This window comes from Clavelina lepadiformis, chromosome 8 (assembly GCF_947623445.1).
Source record: "Clavelina lepadiformis chromosome 8, kaClaLepa1.1, whole genome shotgun sequence".
Classification (NCBI taxonomy): domain Eukaryota; kingdom Metazoa; phylum Chordata; class Ascidiacea; order Aplousobranchia; family Clavelinidae; genus Clavelina; species Clavelina lepadiformis.
In genome coordinates, this window is record NC_135247.1 from 5,446,174 (window position 1) to 5,464,614 (window position 18,441).

The 18,441-nt window shown below is 35.2% G+C and overlaps 4 protein-coding genes across 4 annotated transcripts; 2 read left to right on the top strand and 2 right to left on the bottom strand.

Annotated features, from left to right (window-relative positions):
• Positions 1-749: 749 nt before the first annotated feature.
• On the top strand, positions 750-6,938 carry LOC143469641 (uncharacterized). The gene is made up of 14 exons (XM_076967398.1): positions 750-1,153; positions 1,296-1,479; positions 2,361-2,487; positions 2,614-2,799; positions 3,098-3,285; positions 3,449-3,682; positions 3,812-3,912; positions 3,999-4,218; positions 4,313-4,462; positions 4,553-5,146; positions 5,296-5,470; positions 5,593-5,803; positions 5,919-6,045; positions 6,437-6,938. The coding sequence occupies exons 1-14, from the start codon at positions 813-815 to the stop codon at positions 6,602-6,604; spliced, it is 3,006 nt and encodes a 1,001-aa protein (XP_076823513.1). The 5' UTR covers positions 750-812; the 3' UTR covers positions 6,605-6,938.
• Positions 6,939-7,218: 280 nt separating this feature from the next.
• On the top strand, positions 7,219-9,868 carry LOC143469645 (leucine-rich repeat-containing protein 72-like). The gene is made up of 6 exons (XM_076967403.1): positions 7,219-7,594; positions 7,713-7,912; positions 8,303-8,463; positions 8,606-8,695; positions 8,830-9,005; positions 9,098-9,868. Exons 1-6 carry the CDS (start codon positions 7,580-7,582, stop codon positions 9,242-9,244), a joined length of 789 nt encoding a protein of 262 aa, XP_076823518.1. The 5' UTR covers positions 7,219-7,579; the 3' UTR covers positions 9,245-9,868.
• Positions 9,869-10,012: 144 nt separating this feature from the next.
• Positions 10,013-14,029, bottom strand: LOC143469642 (uncharacterized). The gene is made up of 2 exons (XM_076967399.1): positions 13,856-14,029; positions 10,013-13,026 (listed from the first exon to the last, which is right to left on the bottom strand). Exons 1-2 carry the CDS (start codon positions 13,983-13,985, stop codon positions 10,199-10,201), a joined length of 2,958 nt encoding a protein of 985 aa, XP_076823514.1. The 5' UTR covers positions 13,986-14,029; the 3' UTR covers positions 10,013-10,198.
• Positions 14,030-14,816: 787 nt separating this feature from the next.
• LOC143468851 (tRNA-dihydrouridine(20a/20b) synthase [NAD(P)+]-like) lies at positions 14,817-16,913 on the bottom strand. Its single transcript, XM_076966291.1, has 2 exons — positions 16,159-16,913; positions 14,817-15,825 (listed from the first exon to the last, which is right to left on the bottom strand). The coding sequence occupies exons 1-2, from the start codon at positions 16,841-16,843 to the stop codon at positions 15,515-15,517; spliced, it is 996 nt and encodes a 331-aa protein (XP_076822406.1). The 5' UTR covers positions 16,844-16,913; the 3' UTR covers positions 14,817-15,514.
• Positions 16,914-18,441: the final 1,528 nt, after the last annotated feature.

Consider the following 18,441-nt stretch of genomic DNA (forward strand, 5'->3'; position numbering starts at 1 on the left):
ATAAAATCACCAATTAAAACATAATCAATGTTGTACTCCTTTTTCACTACAAAGATTTTTTGTTTTAGTTAATTACAGTGCTAGTTATCATCAGCAAATCAATACCATCATTTTTATCATGCATATTTTAAGGGTTTATCTCTTTTTCATCTTGCATTAGCACATGATGTGTGATGATGAAATGTTAACTGTTAATACCCTGTTTGTTATCCTTACTGCACCAATGATGAAAAAAAGTAAATACATGTGTGTGCACACGATATGCAGACAAACGTATTAACGTTTTCAGTGAAATGTGAAGATTGTGAGTTTTATGTGCATGTTGCCTTTTGATTCTTAAAATTCTGTAAGTGTCTTCTTGATACACATGCCACCATGCTTGGTTTTATTTTAAGCAAAGCCACATTTCTATCGTTAGTATTTAGTAAATGCAGAGTTAGAACGAAGTTTGTAAACAACAATGGTCATCAAACCAATTGAGTGAAACGTACATGATATGCATATGATATGATATGCATTTAGTCCTGGTATTTTGATATTAAATAAACCTTATGGCAAGTTGAATAGTTGTATATGTACAAATACAATGTTATCCGCATTAACAGATCTTATAAATTTTTATTAAAGTTAGATTTATTTTTATTTATTTATTTAAAATTCGGATTTATATATTTCCACTGTTATACGCATGTTTGAGATGCATTGAATTGAATATGTAATGTATTAATATCTTACACATTACAAATTAATATAAATATTTACTATTTCCAAAGAGCATTTGAGTTTTATAAGTTTAAAAATAACGGTGTTAGATGGCTGTCAATGATGTTAGCAAGAAATCACATGGAAGAAGAAAGTTTTATGAAATGCCTATTGAATCACAAAGCACTTTCAGTAAAACCAAAAATATGGACCCAGATGGTGCAGATAAAATGTTGAAATTCATTTCACGAAATGTAATTGGCAAGGATGCGGTGTTCTCTGGACCTTTTGGTTCGCGCAAGGTGGTTTATTGTGATTACATTGCTTCTGGTCGAGCAATGAACTCAATTGAATCCTATATTGTTCAAAATGTTCTTCCTCTATATGGGAATACTCACACATCCACAACTGTCACTTCTCTGCAGTCATCATTATTTGTTGAGGAGGCCCGGTGAGATTTAATTTACATGGGCTTATCTATACCAAAATTGATATATATATTTGTTATATAACACGTGAACAACATCTTATTTTATGGTCTTTTGATCATTTTTACCATAGAAAAATTGAGAGTTATTTTAAACATATTGCAGGATGAACATACGAAATGCAGTTAGAGCAAGTGAATATGATGCTGTGATATTTACTGGGAATGGAACAACTGGTGCCATCCACAAGTTAATTAATGCTTTAGACTTTAAACGGCCACCTGTAGTTTTTGTTGGACCCTACGAGCACCATTCAAATTTGCTTCCTTGGCGAAATATTGCCGTTCATGTAAGTTTACATTTGTATTTTACGTGTTTAACTTATTACAAACATTTACACCAGGGCCCATGGGTATCAAACATGTGGTCTGCAGGCCGGATCCTTCTCACGGAATGATTTAACTTAATGTTGAAGACATCACAGAAACACAATTTTTGTAGTTGTGTTAGTAACTATGTACTATTTTAATTGAACTTTTGTAGCCATGGTCAGAAAACATTGCATGGAAGTAAATGTTGTGAATTACATTTATGACATAGTAGATATGTCTAGGTAAATAAATTGTCTTTAGGGAAAAAAATTTTACTTGTAATAAGTTCCGCGGTTGCTTACGTGAAAGTTGGAGCATTATTTCAAGTTACCATGCACTTTGATTTTTAGTCGTAGGCATACTATATGTCTTGACTTAAAAAGTTAGTTAGGGCCTGGGCTTCTAACTTTTGCTTGGTTGGTAATTGCAAGTTGTCCCAATTACATGTGATTAGATTGGACTATTATTGTTTCCTTTTGCTTTTAAAAGCACCAGTTTTTGAATAAGGCTCAGCGTGTTTCAATGTAGCAATATTAATGGAAAACTTGTTTTGTATCCAAAAGGGTTGCTTTATTAAACTAACTCATGCTATTGTCAAATTTTTGCTTTTGAAAAATTTACCTTCAAGTAAGGTAACTATTGTGATGTTGTAATATGCAATGACTGTATGATTTATTTCAGGTTCTTGTAGCCTTAACTCCTTAATTGAAGTATAAATCTCATATGTTAATTTAAAGTTGCCACAGTAAAAGTTATAAAGTTGCTAGACCAACTCGATAAATTTCAAATAGTCTGCATACTGTCCTTGAACTAAAGTAATTTGACTTTCCTGATTAAAACTATCCAATTGTTTTTACAGATAATACCCATAAGTGAAAAGGACAGTGGTGGTGTAAATTTAGTTCATTTGGAGCTAGCTTTAAAGGAATGGTCTTCAGCTGGTTTTCAACTGATTGGATGCTTTTCTGCTGCTTCAAATGTGACAGGTATAATGAAATATAAAAAGTATATCACTTCGTTAAAAATCAAAAATGTGAAATTTTTGATCACGATAAAGTTATGCTTGCATAACTGAATATAATTAACAGTTATCATGTATGATTTTGGCTCAGGTGTTGTAACCAATGCTGAATCTGTAAATGAACTCCTGCATCAGTACAATGCATTGGGGTTTTGGGATTATGCAACTGCTGGACCATATCTTAATATTGATATGCATCCAAACTCTAATAGCATGGCATCCATGGATGCAATGTTTTTTTCAATGCACAAGTTTGTAGGAGGCGTTGATTCTCCAGGTGAATAAAACAATTTGTAGAATTTGGATTAGATTTGAATAGTAGATTTATTCAAACGTCTATTTTAATCATAGATCCAAACATCATTTACTTCAATAATTTTTGTTCTATTTGTCACAATAAAATTTGCAGTTTGGTAACAAAAAATTCAGTTAGAGTTAGCCCAAAGAGAGTTACTTTCTTTAATATTTATTATCTTTTGACTCTAACAATAATGGGTGGCCGCTTGGTGACCTAATTTCTCCACACATTTCATAAAAAACTACTTCGGAATAAGCAATGAGATAATGTTGTGCAGGTGTGCTCGTTGCAAAACGCTCTCTTTTCAGCAACAAAGTTCCTCAATGTGGAGGAGGAGGGGGATCAGTGTTCTTTGTTACACGTAAAGACCACCGCTACTTACAGGATGAAGAGATGAGGGAGGAAGGTGGTACACCTCGTGTGGTTGGGATCGTGAGGGCGGCTTTAGCCATGAAATTAAAACAGGTATCTTCATATTTTAAAAGTAACTAAATGAGTGAAATAAAGTAAATGTAGTAGTGGCTTGACGTAACCTTCTGATTTACAGTTTGCTTGTATTCGATCTGAAGTATTTATTTCAACTGAGAATGTTTTGTTATTTGTAGCCTATTTACTTAAGTTTATGTAGTCTGTTGGAATAGAGGTGATCATGGCGCGTGAAGATGAACTTTACAAGAAAGCCATAAAATGTTGGAAAGATTGTCCAAATCTTCATCTTCTTGGAAATCACTCATCTGCAGCCGGGAATAAAGCGCAACATCACTTGGCCATTTTTTCATTTGTTATTTCCTATCCAGGATCAAACTTGTATCTTCATCATAATTTTGTAGCTGCCCTCTTGAACGATATGTTTGGAATCCAGGTATTTTTGTTCAGGTTGAAGTCAAATCATGTCTTCTTTTTTAGCCAATATCTTTGAAAAATATTTTTCTCAGTTTATATGTAACTTGTAAGAAACACTTTACTCACTTTTTGTAACATAAAATTGTAGGCAAGAGGAGGCTGTGCTTGCGCTGGGCCATATGCCCAAGATCTTCTTGGGATTGATGAAGAAACTGCTTTAAAATTTGAAGAAGCACTACTTGAAGATAGGTACAAAATGAATAATATTGCATATGTTACTTGAATCAATAAAGTGATGTACAAAATAGTGGTTGCTTAAACTTGATATTTTGTAGTCGCCTTGATCGTATTCACCTGCGTCGAAAGACCGAATACTCTGCCCAGGAAGTTCTTAGACCTGGATTTGTTCGACTGAATTTTCCATATTTTATGAGTGATGAAGAAGTTGATTTTGTCATCAAGGCCGTTGATTTGGTTGCAAGAGATGGCTGGAGAATGCTTCCCAAATACATGTTTAATTCAGAGACTGGAGAATGGAGGCATACACAACACAGAGTAACTATCTCGCAAAATTTATAAGTATTTATTTCTGCATGGGAAAAAATTGTTTCTGTTTACAATAGTACAATTGTAATTGTCCGTTTTTAAGGTATTTGAAGGCAGGAGCTGGCTGGGAAATGTTGATTTCACTGAAAATGGTTTGGATATTAGACAACCAGTCAAACATAATGATGTAACACCAAAAGATTATGAAGATCTTCTCGAAATAGCCTGTGATATTTTCCTTACCCCACTCAAGGTCAGAACTTTAAGCTGTTACCAGCCTTTTCTTATAAAGTCCTACGTGAACGAAATTTTCTATAATTTTGACAACTTTTACATTTTTCAGAGTGGTGAATTGAAGCTCCCAGATCACAGTCTTATGTTTGTAGATAATGTTCGTGATTTAAGATGGTTTGCTGTACCATCTGAAGCGAGCTTCCATATCTCAGGAAAAAACCCTGCGCCTACAGTTCCTAAATGTGCTATTTCAGTTCGCCAAAATGCCCCCGAGCTATCTCACAAGCAAATGCAAAGACTTGTTAAAATTCCAAAACATGTGCTGGATATAATTTCAAAGTTAAAATCGTTAAACCTCCAAAACACAGAAAAATGTTCGAGTTCTACCATAGGGGAAGGCTCTGCTTCAGAGAACTATTTAAAATCTACTGATGAAAGTAAAACATCAAACAACGCAAATTCATCACCTTCATTGGTAAAGGACATTGACCTGCCTCCCATGGATGAGTCTTGCTCAGCCAACTGTACATTGTCTTGCGTTGATAATAAATCACGGTTACAAGGCGCTTTAACAAATATTTCACAAGGATTTAGTTTTAAGTCGCCGCCAAAGAAACTTTTTAAGTTGACAGCTCAAGCAATAGAAGAGTTAAAGATGATACAAAATGAAGATCGCATACTTGTTTGTCTCTCTGGCGGAAAAGTAAGCTCTACGTCATGCCTACAGATATACTTGTACATTTAGCGTTATTATATTTTAATTCAGTTTGATTTCAGTCCACCTCTCGAAACGTTTCTTTGTGTGCGGGATAAACTTTTATGTGACAGTTAACACTTTCCGTCGTGTTGCAGGATTCCTTATCCCTTCTGCACGTTCTTCGTCAATACCAGTATTACGCGAAGAAGAATGGTGTTGGTTTTGAGCTTGGAGCGGTTACTGTCGATCCCATGACATCATCATATGATCCGTCACCTCTCATACCATACCTGAAAGAGCTAGAGGTTCCTTACTTCTATGAAAAACAAGGTGGTAACTGGCATAATCAGGCTAACGGCAAAGTTTTAGGCCTGTCTGTGGCATACAATGTCGTTGAAACATTTTCGAAGTAACAAGCTATACTTTTGTGTTACTTGTTCGGTATGGTGTAGGTATTCTCGACCAAGCATTAGAAATCTCAGCATCTTCCATTTGTTCTTTCTGTTCTCGAATGAAAAGAGGTCGTTTGTACGCTTGCGCTCGTCGTGAAGGCTGGAACGTTCTAGCTTTTGGACAACATCTAGATGATTTAGCAGAGAGTTTCTTGATGTCAGCCTTCCATAATGGTTTTCTGAGGACCATGAAGGCGAACTACACCGTAAAGTATGATTTCAACATTTTCCAATTTTTTACATTGTCTTAAATATGTTACAATATCTGTATTCAAATAGTGATGTCCACTATATATTGATGACCAATTTTTACCATTGCATTTCAGGGAAGGCGATCTTCGAGTGATACGACCTTTTATTTACGTCAGAGAGACTGATACAAGACAATTTGCCCAACAAGCAAAGCTTCCAGTAATTCCTGAAAATTGTCCAGCTTGCTTCGAAGCACCCAAGGTCAGTTGTTAGACTTAGTGATCTAAAGTGGAAAACGTTTCTGGCATTGGTTTTTTTCTTTGCTGCAAAAACATTGTTTACAAATAGATAAAATTTGTCAACAAAGGTTGTAAAAGCGAGAAAATTATAGTACAGGATTAACCAAATCGAAAAATGCAAAACCGGAAAAATTCATATCAAACAAACCCCACTTCAAAGTTGTCAAAAAGGTTGTGTGGCAAAATGTTGTTAGAAATTATACAAGTTGTTCTTCTCCTGTTTGAATATGACCAGTTTCTTAATTTTCTGTTTAGGTATTTCCTTTTTAGTTTTCTGTTAAGAATTTTACAATTTGTTTAGTAATTCTGCACTGGTGTTTTACTTGCTCCAAAGTTGCTATGATTTTAAATAGGAGCGTCACAGAATGAAGCAGCTGTTAGCATCGCAAGAAATACTTCATCCACGTTTATTTAATTCGTTAAAAGAAGCGATGATGCCACTCTTTTCCAAAAGTAGAACTGGTATGGAGTCGAACCATCAACAACGCAACCCAGATGATTATTATGATGAGCGATTTTAGCACATCTTTTAATTTATGGGATCTCGCACTCTCTAGAGTCTAGATGTATTGCATGGTTTCAAGGATAGATTGATTGTAGGTGAAATAAGAAGAATTTCCTTTGAAATCAAAATGTAGTTGCTGTTTACCATGCAGTTGCGCAATAAGTGCAATTTAGATCTGTGGCGCTTATGGTGACAACACGCGGTGATTCTGTTTTCTTTGTTTAGACATATTCCTTTAAATCGTGTCTGCGTTGATTACTGCTCTGAGTGGTATTTGCTCGCTATATATATATATGGTGCGTACCAGTTTTTTGGCAGACAATATCAACAATACAAGTTGGGTTTTAGAATTGGAATTGTTTACTAGTAGGCTACACTCGGGACGTGCTGAATGAGAAGAAACGCAACCTTTCGTACTCGTTATCACGGAGTTATAACTTTCTGAGTGCCGCAGGTCTTAGATTCAATATTGCTCCTGCAGAAATCACAGAATATAATTTGGCAAAAAAATGCTTTAAGTGTTTTTCGGTCACTAGAATTTTATGTGTCACTTTTTATGGTTGTGTTTGTAATGTCAAGAGCATGGAATAAAAAATAGAATATGCTGTCCAAGGAGGAATATCAAAATAGTGCAAGAGAACCGTAGCTGGAAGCTCTACAGCCCGTCCTTCATAAATGCACTGGAGGAAATAAACTGAGCATCTAGTAAATCTCGATGAAGATGTAGTACATAAACCCTGATGAAACTAAAACATAGCCAGAATGAGTTGGCAGAAATAAATTTCTGTGCTTCCTAGTAGTTCCTTGTATTTGATGAACATCTAGTAGTTTAAGATGTCTCTATGGTTTATTACGCTTCATCGAACGCGTTGCCGTAACAACGGTAATGCATCCATCTCCATCAGGTCTTTTAAAAGGCCAGAAGTTTCATGAGTTTGGTTTACGGTAAAAACAATAAGTTGCTTTCCTACTCTTGTCACTGTGGAACGCGATGGATTCCGATGAGGTAATATTTAGTTATTAATATGAAATTTTTGTCTGGTATAACTTGTAAAATTTACAGTGAGATAGGCCTATTAAGCCTACAATTTAATTTACAGTGATCAAGATATTATATCTTACAGGTTGTAAATAACCTTATGAAAAGGCAGAATATAAAACAAGATATAAATGTAATAGAGCTTTACTTGGGTAAGCAAAGTCTAACTTCAGTAAACTCGCTGCGGCGATTTCGAATGCTTCAAAGGCTTTGGTTAAATTCAAACAAATTGAGAAACTTGCTATCGCCATTAACACAACACTGTTTTCTTCATCACAATTTCAGGTATGTCTCAGCAGCAAACTGTTATGTATATTATTTAATGTCATAATCAGATGTTAGAATAAGTACTAACTATGCAAAATGTGCGTGGAATACCAACTTTTTCAAAGTATTCTAGTTTATTTTTTGATCAACTGAAAACTTTGCTGTTCAAACACAAACCATTTAATTAAAATATATGTGACAAATGGTAGGATACCAGTTGTTAAGTATGCCCACGAAAACTGATAGGTAAAACTGTGGCAAGAAATATCCTTTGCGCACACTACAAACTTGGCAATCTGTTGTCACTGATATTCATGCTAACCTACCCTATTTTGTATAATAATTTATACCAGTACATCATATTTTTGCTTACTTTTATAACATACTCCAAAACATCTTTTTGTACAGGATAACAGAACTCCATTTGCAAAATAATGAATTATGTGAAATAAGAGGAACTCTTTCACACTTGCGCTATCTCCAAGTTCTTATGCTGCAGAAAAACCAATTAGCCAATTTGAATGAGGTTTTGCAAGAGCTCTTTCCTTTACAGGCACTACACGTTCTCAGTGAGCAGTAGGTTTTGATGTTAAAAAAAACATAATATAGCTTAATAACAGCTTGTTTATAGTGCAGTTTCCATAATTGTTTTATGCTATATATGTATATTTCATGTACGTGCTAATACTGAGTTAATTGTTTTACTATTAGATTTATTTGATAATCCTTTGGCTCAAGAACCTGGATACAGGCTTCTTCTTGTACACACACTTCCATCAGTTGAACGATTAGATAGACGAGGTACAGTATCATTAACAGAAATTGTCTTATAATAATCAACACATGCATGTATCCGATGCTATAATCAGATGTTAGAGGAAATATTTGGAACCGCAGTATACTGAAATGCCAGTAAGCGCCATTGTCTACTTTAGAAGTCACTGCTAAAGAGAAAAAACAAGCCAGGGAAATTTACGAAGCAAACAGGGAAGCAGTGAAAGCTTCTATTGCATTTGGAAGGCGAGCTGACATAAATCCTTCACTGTTGCATACTCTAAACAGATATCAACCATCAAGATCCACCATTACTCCTGCAAAGTACAATGTGCAGGTTAATTGGTCACCAGTATATTCCTTCTTTTTATAGGGATTATTTATGACTTGCATTATTTTAATTAAATAAGCACTGATTTGTATTGACAGACCATTAGACGTGAAATGAATTTGCAGTCCAGGCATTCAGTCATGCAATACACCACCTTCGACTGGGCAAGAATACCAAGCTGTGAAGAAAGGCGTCTTGGAGCTGCTGTCCCATCTCCACAAAATTTAACTGTTAAATTTCGATAAGTGTTTATCCTGCCTCACTTTAAATCGTGTCTTCAGATCCAAGTAAACTGCCACTTTGCAAACATTACTGTTTAAAAACATGTTATGATGCAAACCACGCCCACATTTTTTGGGGATTGAAAAGCATTTTACCGATGATGATTATGTCAAGCAAGCGTATTATATAATGACCACCCGCAAATTTATGAAAATATACTGAAGTGTACTAAATATGTACCAATTAATACAAAAAAGGTGTATTTCTGAGCGTCTCTAACAGTAGTTTTTAGCCTTTACAGGCATGCTAAACCCATTTTTTACTACCCGTTCATTGAACCTCCTGATTTCCGTAAAAGGATAACCTTAGAATTTAAAAGTTAACAAAAAACACATCGCTTACAGAAACATTGTAATAATACCATGTAGGCTATTCTTGCATATTCTTGTGTCAGTGTGCATTTAATTCTTGTTTTTTTTTTTAAATTTCGGGCCCTGCTGGAAAGATTTGTGCGATGCGCCAGCAAAATCCAGTGCACTGAAAGCAAACTTTCCAATAAGGATTTACGGCTTTGTTTCAGAAAGGACTACACTCACTTCAACCCTTATTTCATGCTCCACTAATCTGCACCTTTAACCTACTTACAACGAGTAGGCATGCTACACAATGTTGTTCAAAGAAACTAATAACTTTTCTATTTTTACGACTAATATCAAAAAGGTACTAATTTAGAAAAGCTAGGGTACCTAATTTTTGTTATGACTAGTTCTCTAAACAAGATGTTGCTGGGCTTCCTAAAAACATTTTATTGTGAATATCTACTACTACGTGTGAAAATATTGCACAAAAATTCCAATGTAAATCACATATATGACTTGGAGCTTATGCATAGATAAATAGTTTAGACAGCAATGATCAAAAACAGGTCAGAAAAAGTGCAAATAAATATCAGAATAATAACATTGATTAACAAGCAGTTACATTTCAATTACAACATTATTGTTCAATTTCATTAATTCTGACAGTTTTAGCCTTTTGCAGCCATACAAGTATAAGGACTTCAAGGAAACTGCGGCTCGAAGCATATCCTCAACAGATTTCTGCGTAATATTGTGGCAAAAACTCACTTTCAAAGTATGCAAACTTGCAATGCAACACTGTGTAATAATGTCAATACTCAAGTGTGTGGCACCTGTGTGACTAATGTCCAAATACTGAATCTTCTTGGACACTGAAACAAAATTGTGTATGCCTTGATCAGTTACTTGAGAACAACCGCATATATCTAAATGAATTAGAGTTGGCAGATAAGTAGCTATTTCAGCAATGCCAATATCAGACACCATGGTACAGTTTGACAATATAAGTGTACAAAGTTGTTGACAGCTATTAGCAATTTCATGTAAACAATTGTTAGTCACCGATTTTACACCGTGCATATCAAGATGTCGCAAGTTTTTCAAATATTTACAGAAATCCCTAACACAATCAGAAGTAATTTTGCTGCATAAACCAACATTTAGTGACGTAAGATTTTCGGTCTTTTGGAGCAAGGACAATAAACTACCGCATGAAACAGCAAAACAACCTGCCATTTCAAGTTCAAGTAATGTGGCGCAGTGCCTTTGTGTCAAAACATCAAAAGCTTCATCAGTAATCGATGTATTCCCATTTATATTAAGACTATCAATATTTACTACGCCAAGGCAAATGGCAGTAAGTCCATTGTCTGTGGTTTTACTCCATGGAACTTTAATTTTGTTCAAGTTTTTACAATGACAGGAAGCATGTAGAAGAACTGAATCACCTGATAAAATTTCTCCTGTGCATTTGCTAATGTGCAAACTTTGTAAATTTTTACAGCTTCGGAAGAAAACTCGTAAACCTTTATTAGAAACTTCTTTTCCATTGCAATTGACAAAATTTACAGATTTTGGTGTCCTTCTTCCCATTGCTTCTAACCAATAGTCAGACAAAGTTACTGCATTAGCATTTAGATCTTTCCAAAGATGACAGTCCTCTGCTACACAATGGAATTTATGACAAACCAGGGCAACATTTGTCAAGTCCTTCGCATCCAAAAATGCAAATATATGAATCAAAATCTCATCTGGCAGACTTGTCCACATATTTTCAAAAAACCTTTGAGAATTTAGAACATTTTCAGAGAAATGCGTACCGAATTTGTTTGGTAATGGTATTGGTCTGGAAGCAACAGCAGATATCTTTTCAATGGAATGTTTACTGATTGTTTTTTTCGGTGAGGATGGTTGCTTGACTGATGTCCAGGTCCTTAGCTGATTTGGTCCGTAGGAGTCCCAAGCAATACTTGACTTTTCCCACACACGCTTTGGACTAGTATGAATTTTTTCAGAAGACTTTAAACCCTCCGATATTTTGCCAGCACTAGCTGGTCTTCTCTTTTTTGGTGATTTTTCACTGGGTTTTGGATCCACCCCATCAGAAAGAGACATTGGGATAATATTTGATTTTACTAAGTGTCTGCGAACTGGTGAAATTGGTCTTCTTTTATCAAAACGGCCAGCACTAAAAGGGCGGGCCTTTTTCATGGTTGAAAATTTTTTATTGGTTTTTCTTTTTTCTTTACATATTGGAGTGACCTCAACCTCTTCAATATCATCGCTGAGTTGCAGTTTTGGTATAAAACTTGATATATGTTTGTCACTTTCATCAGCATTAGAGTCAATGTGCGTAATATCCATTAACTCAACTATGTCCTCATTGAAAACAACCTTTTCCACATCATCTTGTAGTTTTTCAAATTTTTCTTCGGCTGTTTCAACAAAAAATTCACATATTTTATCAGAATTTCGTCCACATTTCCCATTGTCCCATTTTTGTCTCTTATAAATTACATCAAGTTGAGAAGTGGTAGATAATGAAGGTATGCTTTCCATCAGCATGGTTACTAATGGCATACTGGCGGTTTTTGTGAGACCATTTGTGGTTGTGTTTGTGACAGATGGATTAGTAGATTTTAATGGAAAAAGTTTCCATGTACTGAAATCATTATTGTCATCCAACACTTCACCATCACATACAGGACTTTTGCTTCTTTCGTCATTTATTATGCTTTCTATAGATTTTTTGCTTGAACTACCAACGCTTTTAAGTGAAGAATAACTTGTTTTTACATGCTGCTTAGTAGTACGTTGGTTATTGAATTCCTTCGGACTGTTTTCTGATTTAAAATGGTCTATTTTTGCAGTAGGGGAGTCAATATGATAACCTGCAACTTTTTTAAAACTATTATTTCCACAATCAAAGACTTTTCTAACATTGGGACAGCTAAAGTGGTCAGAATTGGAAAACACTTCTAATTCTGCTTCTTCTTCAATGGCTGGTCGATGAGTTTGAAGAGATAGTTCATTATAATAATCATGTTTTGCTTCAACGACTTGATCTGTACTAGTTTGTGAAGAAGATAAAACACAGAAGTTTGCGGAACCATATTTTTCTTCCAATGATTGGCTATTATCTGGCATAAAATTTTGGTGGGAAAAATTAACAAGTTTATCTTCCTTTGAAGGTTGGAATGAGACTTTTAGAAGATCAGTAGTAGAGTCTACAACTTCATAAGATGATGGTGTAGATAAAGCTTTGATACAACTTCGCATGGTTTCAAGCTCTTCACTTTGCTTTAGATAGTCTGTTACAAAATCAAACCGGCTATCATTCTTTAAATATTCGCCCGCTCCCCACATATCATTTGTAAACAAGAGTGGTTTGTATGAGCTTTTGTCATCACATTGGTTTGAGTCATTGTCGGTAAGTAATGTTTTCTCTGCAACAATAGAACAGTTTTTAGCAACACTTAAAACCACTCTACAACACTTGTATGGGACTGACATATCCTTGGACTGAGAAAATTGTTGTTCATGACACTGTTCATAAATTTAACAGGACCAGAGCTGTCATAACAATTAATGTTGGCCTCGATCAGTGCTAGTTAGATGTTCTAATTACAAAACAAATAAATTTATTAGATTAAAACTAACAGACTGTTAGCAATAAATTCACCGTCAAACTAAAGAAATGATTCACCATGCATTTGTGGAATAATTTAAAAGGTTGAACATGCATTTGAAGGAGAACAGTTTATCTGACAGCAATACTTTCTCCTGTTCAGTAGTCCTATACCGACCAGTTAAAAGTCAAGCAAAATCATACAAAAACTCTAACAAGAAATGCATTTACTGGAAAATGTACACAGACTAGCTCGATAGCTAAAGTTTGAGTGATGAGGTTTCATCACCAAGTTGTGTTGTGCAATGACTTGGACTTTCCTCAGTCTATTGTTAAAGCACATTTCGATGTGATGGTGAAATTTTATTGCAGGATCCCAGTATCATATACCCATAGCTATAGGCTAGGTCTATAGGCCTACAGACTAAGCTCCAGGAACCAAAGCTTTGTTAGAGCGTTAAATATCATGATCTAGTATACAAATGCACAAGTAAATGACGTCACAATTTGATTAGCTGGGGTCTAATATATAAAACCATTCTGTGGTTGTACACTTGTATAGGCCTACTAAGCCCAGATATGGTAGGCTATGATAAGTAGCCTAACCTACAAATCCAAACATTGCTAGCAAACGATGATAAACTTACCAGATTTGTGTGCATTAACATTTTTCGGAAGTACTGAAGGTTTTGATTTGTTTTGAAGCAGGTTATTGGCCAGATCGTTTGCAAACCGAAGTTTTGCCAAATTTTCATTAAGTACCGGTAGTTCAGCCATTTTAGATTAAGCCTGTCTTAAGAAAACAATATTTGAATTACATGGCTTATTATAAGCTATAATGCTGAATTGTTATTATAAATAAAATAGTTATTCTCTTCAGTCGTAAATAAAAACGTTTACGTAAATAAATGTTTATAAAAACCTAATAAGGCATACTAAACGACCACTACAATCAACTGCGTTGTGGACGCGTCCTCAAGTTTCTATGGAAATTTGAATAACATGTGTCATAGAAATCAAATGCTTTAGTTTTTTTCTATGGATGATTTCTCATAGCTTGTACCCCAGACGTCCCCAGTTATTGACCGTTTGTCAGGTTCTGATTGTCACACATGTTTTTATTTGGATTTTGATTTACATCGTACCTGTCCACCAGGTCCAGTGAACCTTGCCCAAGGGCATTACAGCGGTTAAACCGCAGCGCCACCGGCTTTGAACACGGGCCGCTTTATTGCGAAACCCAACGCTATAATCTGGCTACTCAGCCACCGAGTGAACATATTCGTATATAACAATATAGTATAACAAGTGCACAACCACAGGATTCCTTTGTATACTAGACCCCAGCTACTGAAATTGTGACGTCATCTGGTTGTGCACTTGTATACTAGATCCCAAGTTAACCTCAGTTATGGACCAGGTATAGCTAATTTTAACATTAAGGGCCTATGTACAAAAATCGAAATGTTCTTTAACTGCTTGTAGTTATTCTTTTCCTTGATAGATCTATTTCTGTATGCATCACGCTGTGGTGACACAACTTTCATAAAGTCTATATGTTTAGATTGTCCGAAATATATTGGTGTGGTCACATCAGAAACAATTCCATCACCATTTCACATTCGAATTGAAGAGACTAGCCCCGGATTTTAACCAAGCTTAAGCTTTTATATCGAAACATACCAGCCAATCAGCAAAATACACGTTATTTCATTACTACGTATAAATATGTCATTTTACATCACCGAGCTTTTCACCAAAGTACCATCAAACTTTACGCCGTGAAACACACTGCTACTTGAAACACTTCAACTATAGGTCAGTACGTTGGTTTGAACTTTGATTGCTTGAATAAGAAACTAAGCAAGAATAATACACTTGTTTAAATATTCAATTTACATCTGACTGGAGAGCACACACGCTTAAAATGCCAATTATATAAATTATTGCAATTAGGCTACTATAATGACCGCCACAACGATAAGTAAAAACATCAAATTTTTTTCGAAGTAGGTCACTCCTTTGTGCCAACAGCATTGCTCACTAACCACACATGCTTTCATATTATGGTAGGGTTTGCAATTTTAATTTTACTACAGTAAAATGAACAGTTGCTAAAATATTATTCCTGAAAAGTGCTATGCTTTATGCTGAAAGAGTGAACATCATTTATCAAACAAATCACTTTGTGCAGACACAAAATGGTTATTTTTAACAAAACCAGAATAAAAATTGCGTTCTTGAACTAATGTTTAACATGGCAACTTATTCCAAACTGAATCCTTCATTGAATGTTCGTGTTTTCATTATGATACATCAAGATTCTTCATGTTAGAAAATGTTTCATCTATGACAGATTCCTCATCATCTTTATATTTATCCAGATATTCAATAACAGCAGGTATTGACCGCAGATTATTAAATATCTGTTTATCTTCTTTTGTTGCACGTTTCTCTAACATGTATATAAGATGGTTATGAAAACATGTAAATGATGTTTCATGCCGAGAACATATGTTTAACCAGTCTTGTACGCATTTCATTGGTGTTCTGTCATATCCTTCAAACATGGCAGGATTTTTCAAAATTCCACGCGCAACCATGATTCCATCTGCACCTACACACCAAGAATGTAATTATCCTTTTTATATGTAGCTAAATCTGTCCTCAAAACAATCACTTATTATCTATTATTGGTTGAATTCAAAACAATGAACATTAATAAGTTGAACATTTTTATCAAGAAGGAATACTTGGAATTTGCTAGCAAACCATTTTGATCCCTGTTCCTGGGAATTATTTTTATCAGCTTTATTTTTTCAGTCTGCATATAGCATGGTGCCTCCTCGTAATTAAATGATTGAGGAAATGTAAAAAATACAACTCGTTAAATTAGAAACAACTCATTAAATTATACAAACGGCCCTTAATGTAACAGGATATAGGTTACCTGTTTCCTCATAGACTTTATAAACATCTGTAAGTGACTTGACATCACCATTGGCAACAACAGGAACAGACACTGCATCTTTTATCAATTTAATTTGATCATAATGTACAGGTTGGTGACGTTCTTTAGTAGTCCTGCCATGTACAGAAATAAAAGAAACTCCAACATTTTCCAATCTTCTGCACATTTCAACAGTTTTATGCGGGTCTGCATGAAGTCTTATTTTAGTTGATATGGAAAAGTCTGGATCTTGCAAACGGCTTCGAGTAAACCTTATATAATCAACCAGTTGTTCGGGGTTTCTTAACAACTTAGCCCCATATCCTTTTGCCATTGCCCATCTTTGTGGGCAGCCACAATTAAGGCCAACACCATCACAATAGGGGAACACCATTTCTGTAGCTGAGGCAAAATCTTCAGGATTGTTGGCAGCAAACTGTACTATTAGAGGTTTGTCATTCTCATTTGTAATAAATTCCACCTTTCTGCATTCCTCAGATTGGACAAAAGAATCTGATACTACCATAGGTGTATAAGCTATGTCACAACCATATTTTCTAACTAAAGTTCTAAACTGTAGTTTGGAATATCTAACCATTGGAGCACATATCTTTGTTGGACCATCTTTTTGCAACAACTGGACAATATTGGTTCGCTTTCGTGTCACTTGGTCTACTTCTTGCATTTGTTGTATCTGTATTCTTTACAGAAATAATGACAATATAACATAAAGTTGATCAGATAAAATTACAACTTAATCCTAAAAAATTAAGACATTGTTAAATTGATATCGCTTGATCAATGCTAATATAAAACACACCTTCAGTGATTGTTTCTGCCACCAGTAGCATAAAGTGGCAGTATTTGAAATGCCGATTGCGATTTGGTTGGAAAAAACGTAATAGCTAAATTTAGTAACATGCTTACTGTCATGGTGACAAAACACAGTTTGACTAAAAACACCAATTTAGTGTAAATTAAATATTTCTACAAGTGATACATTTGTAAAAGTTTTTCTTGTTACGCCGCCCCCCGTTGTGAGAAAAAAATAGGTCACCCCAAAAAGAGAACACAAGAGAACAGTTAGTCAAGCTAGGAGTGCTTGAATGAGTAAACGAAAACAATACGCTTCAATGCGGAGAGACACCAAATCTTATGACGTAACAATTGACGTATTTCAGAATCCAAATTTCAAAAATACAATTGCCATCGTGACACACTTTAAAATTTTAGTAAAAATGAACCTATAGCGAAAGTCAAGAAAGCATGTTTAGACATAGCTCATATAATAGACAGTTTGTCATCTTTCGCGCCCCCTTTATGAATCTTACACGCCCCCTAAGGGAGACGCGCTCCCCAGTTTAAGATCCACTGCTCTAAACAAAACACTTTCTCATCTTTTCATGCGTTACATTTTATGCTTTTACATAATAAATGGCAGTCATTAGAGATCAGTCAGCAGAGTAGGCAAGAGCACATCCGGATTTATTTTGTAAAACAGCACTGAACACCACAGCAAACTGGTGTATCCAAAAAAAAACAGGAGATACTAACTTTTGCTTCGATTTATATTGCAATATTCGTGTTTAAAACCGATATCTCTAAAAAAACAGGAAACACGGATTTTCCCCCCAATTTCTATCATATAGCAATAAACATTCCCAACCCATTTGTGCACCTTGCCTGCACAGATGCTGGGCAGTCTTGAGCCACGAGGCGCAGTGCACACCTGCACATCATAATTTTGTTTCTGCACACCCGGATCTTGGCAAAAACTGCCACTCTGCAGTTTGAATTAGATATATTAATGTTTGGCTACCTTGCTCTTCCTTTTTTGCCAAATATAACTTGTGATTCATGTATGACGATTGGTGGAGTGTTATAGTTATAAATTATAACTTCTTGTTGTACACATCATGAAGTCATAAAATTGCAGTAGGAAGTTCATTGTGATTTCTGGTTTATCGATTGTGAGCCACCAAGGTAGCGCACACTGTTCACAACCAGAACATTGTGAAAACTGATCATGCTGCATTATTCTTGCCTGATTACATTTTCGTAGCATAGTCACTTCAGTTTGTTCGTAATTTGACTGCCTATGTAAGCTTGGCCGTTTACACAATCAGTTCGGCATTGAATCCTATACAACCATCGCTAGTTGCGGTCTAATTGTTGCAGCATTAATAAGTACAATTGTTCACTTCGATTTTTCTTAATTATTTTGATTCTTCATTGGTTAAACATGGTAAAAACATAACATTGAGTCGAGACAACCAAGATATT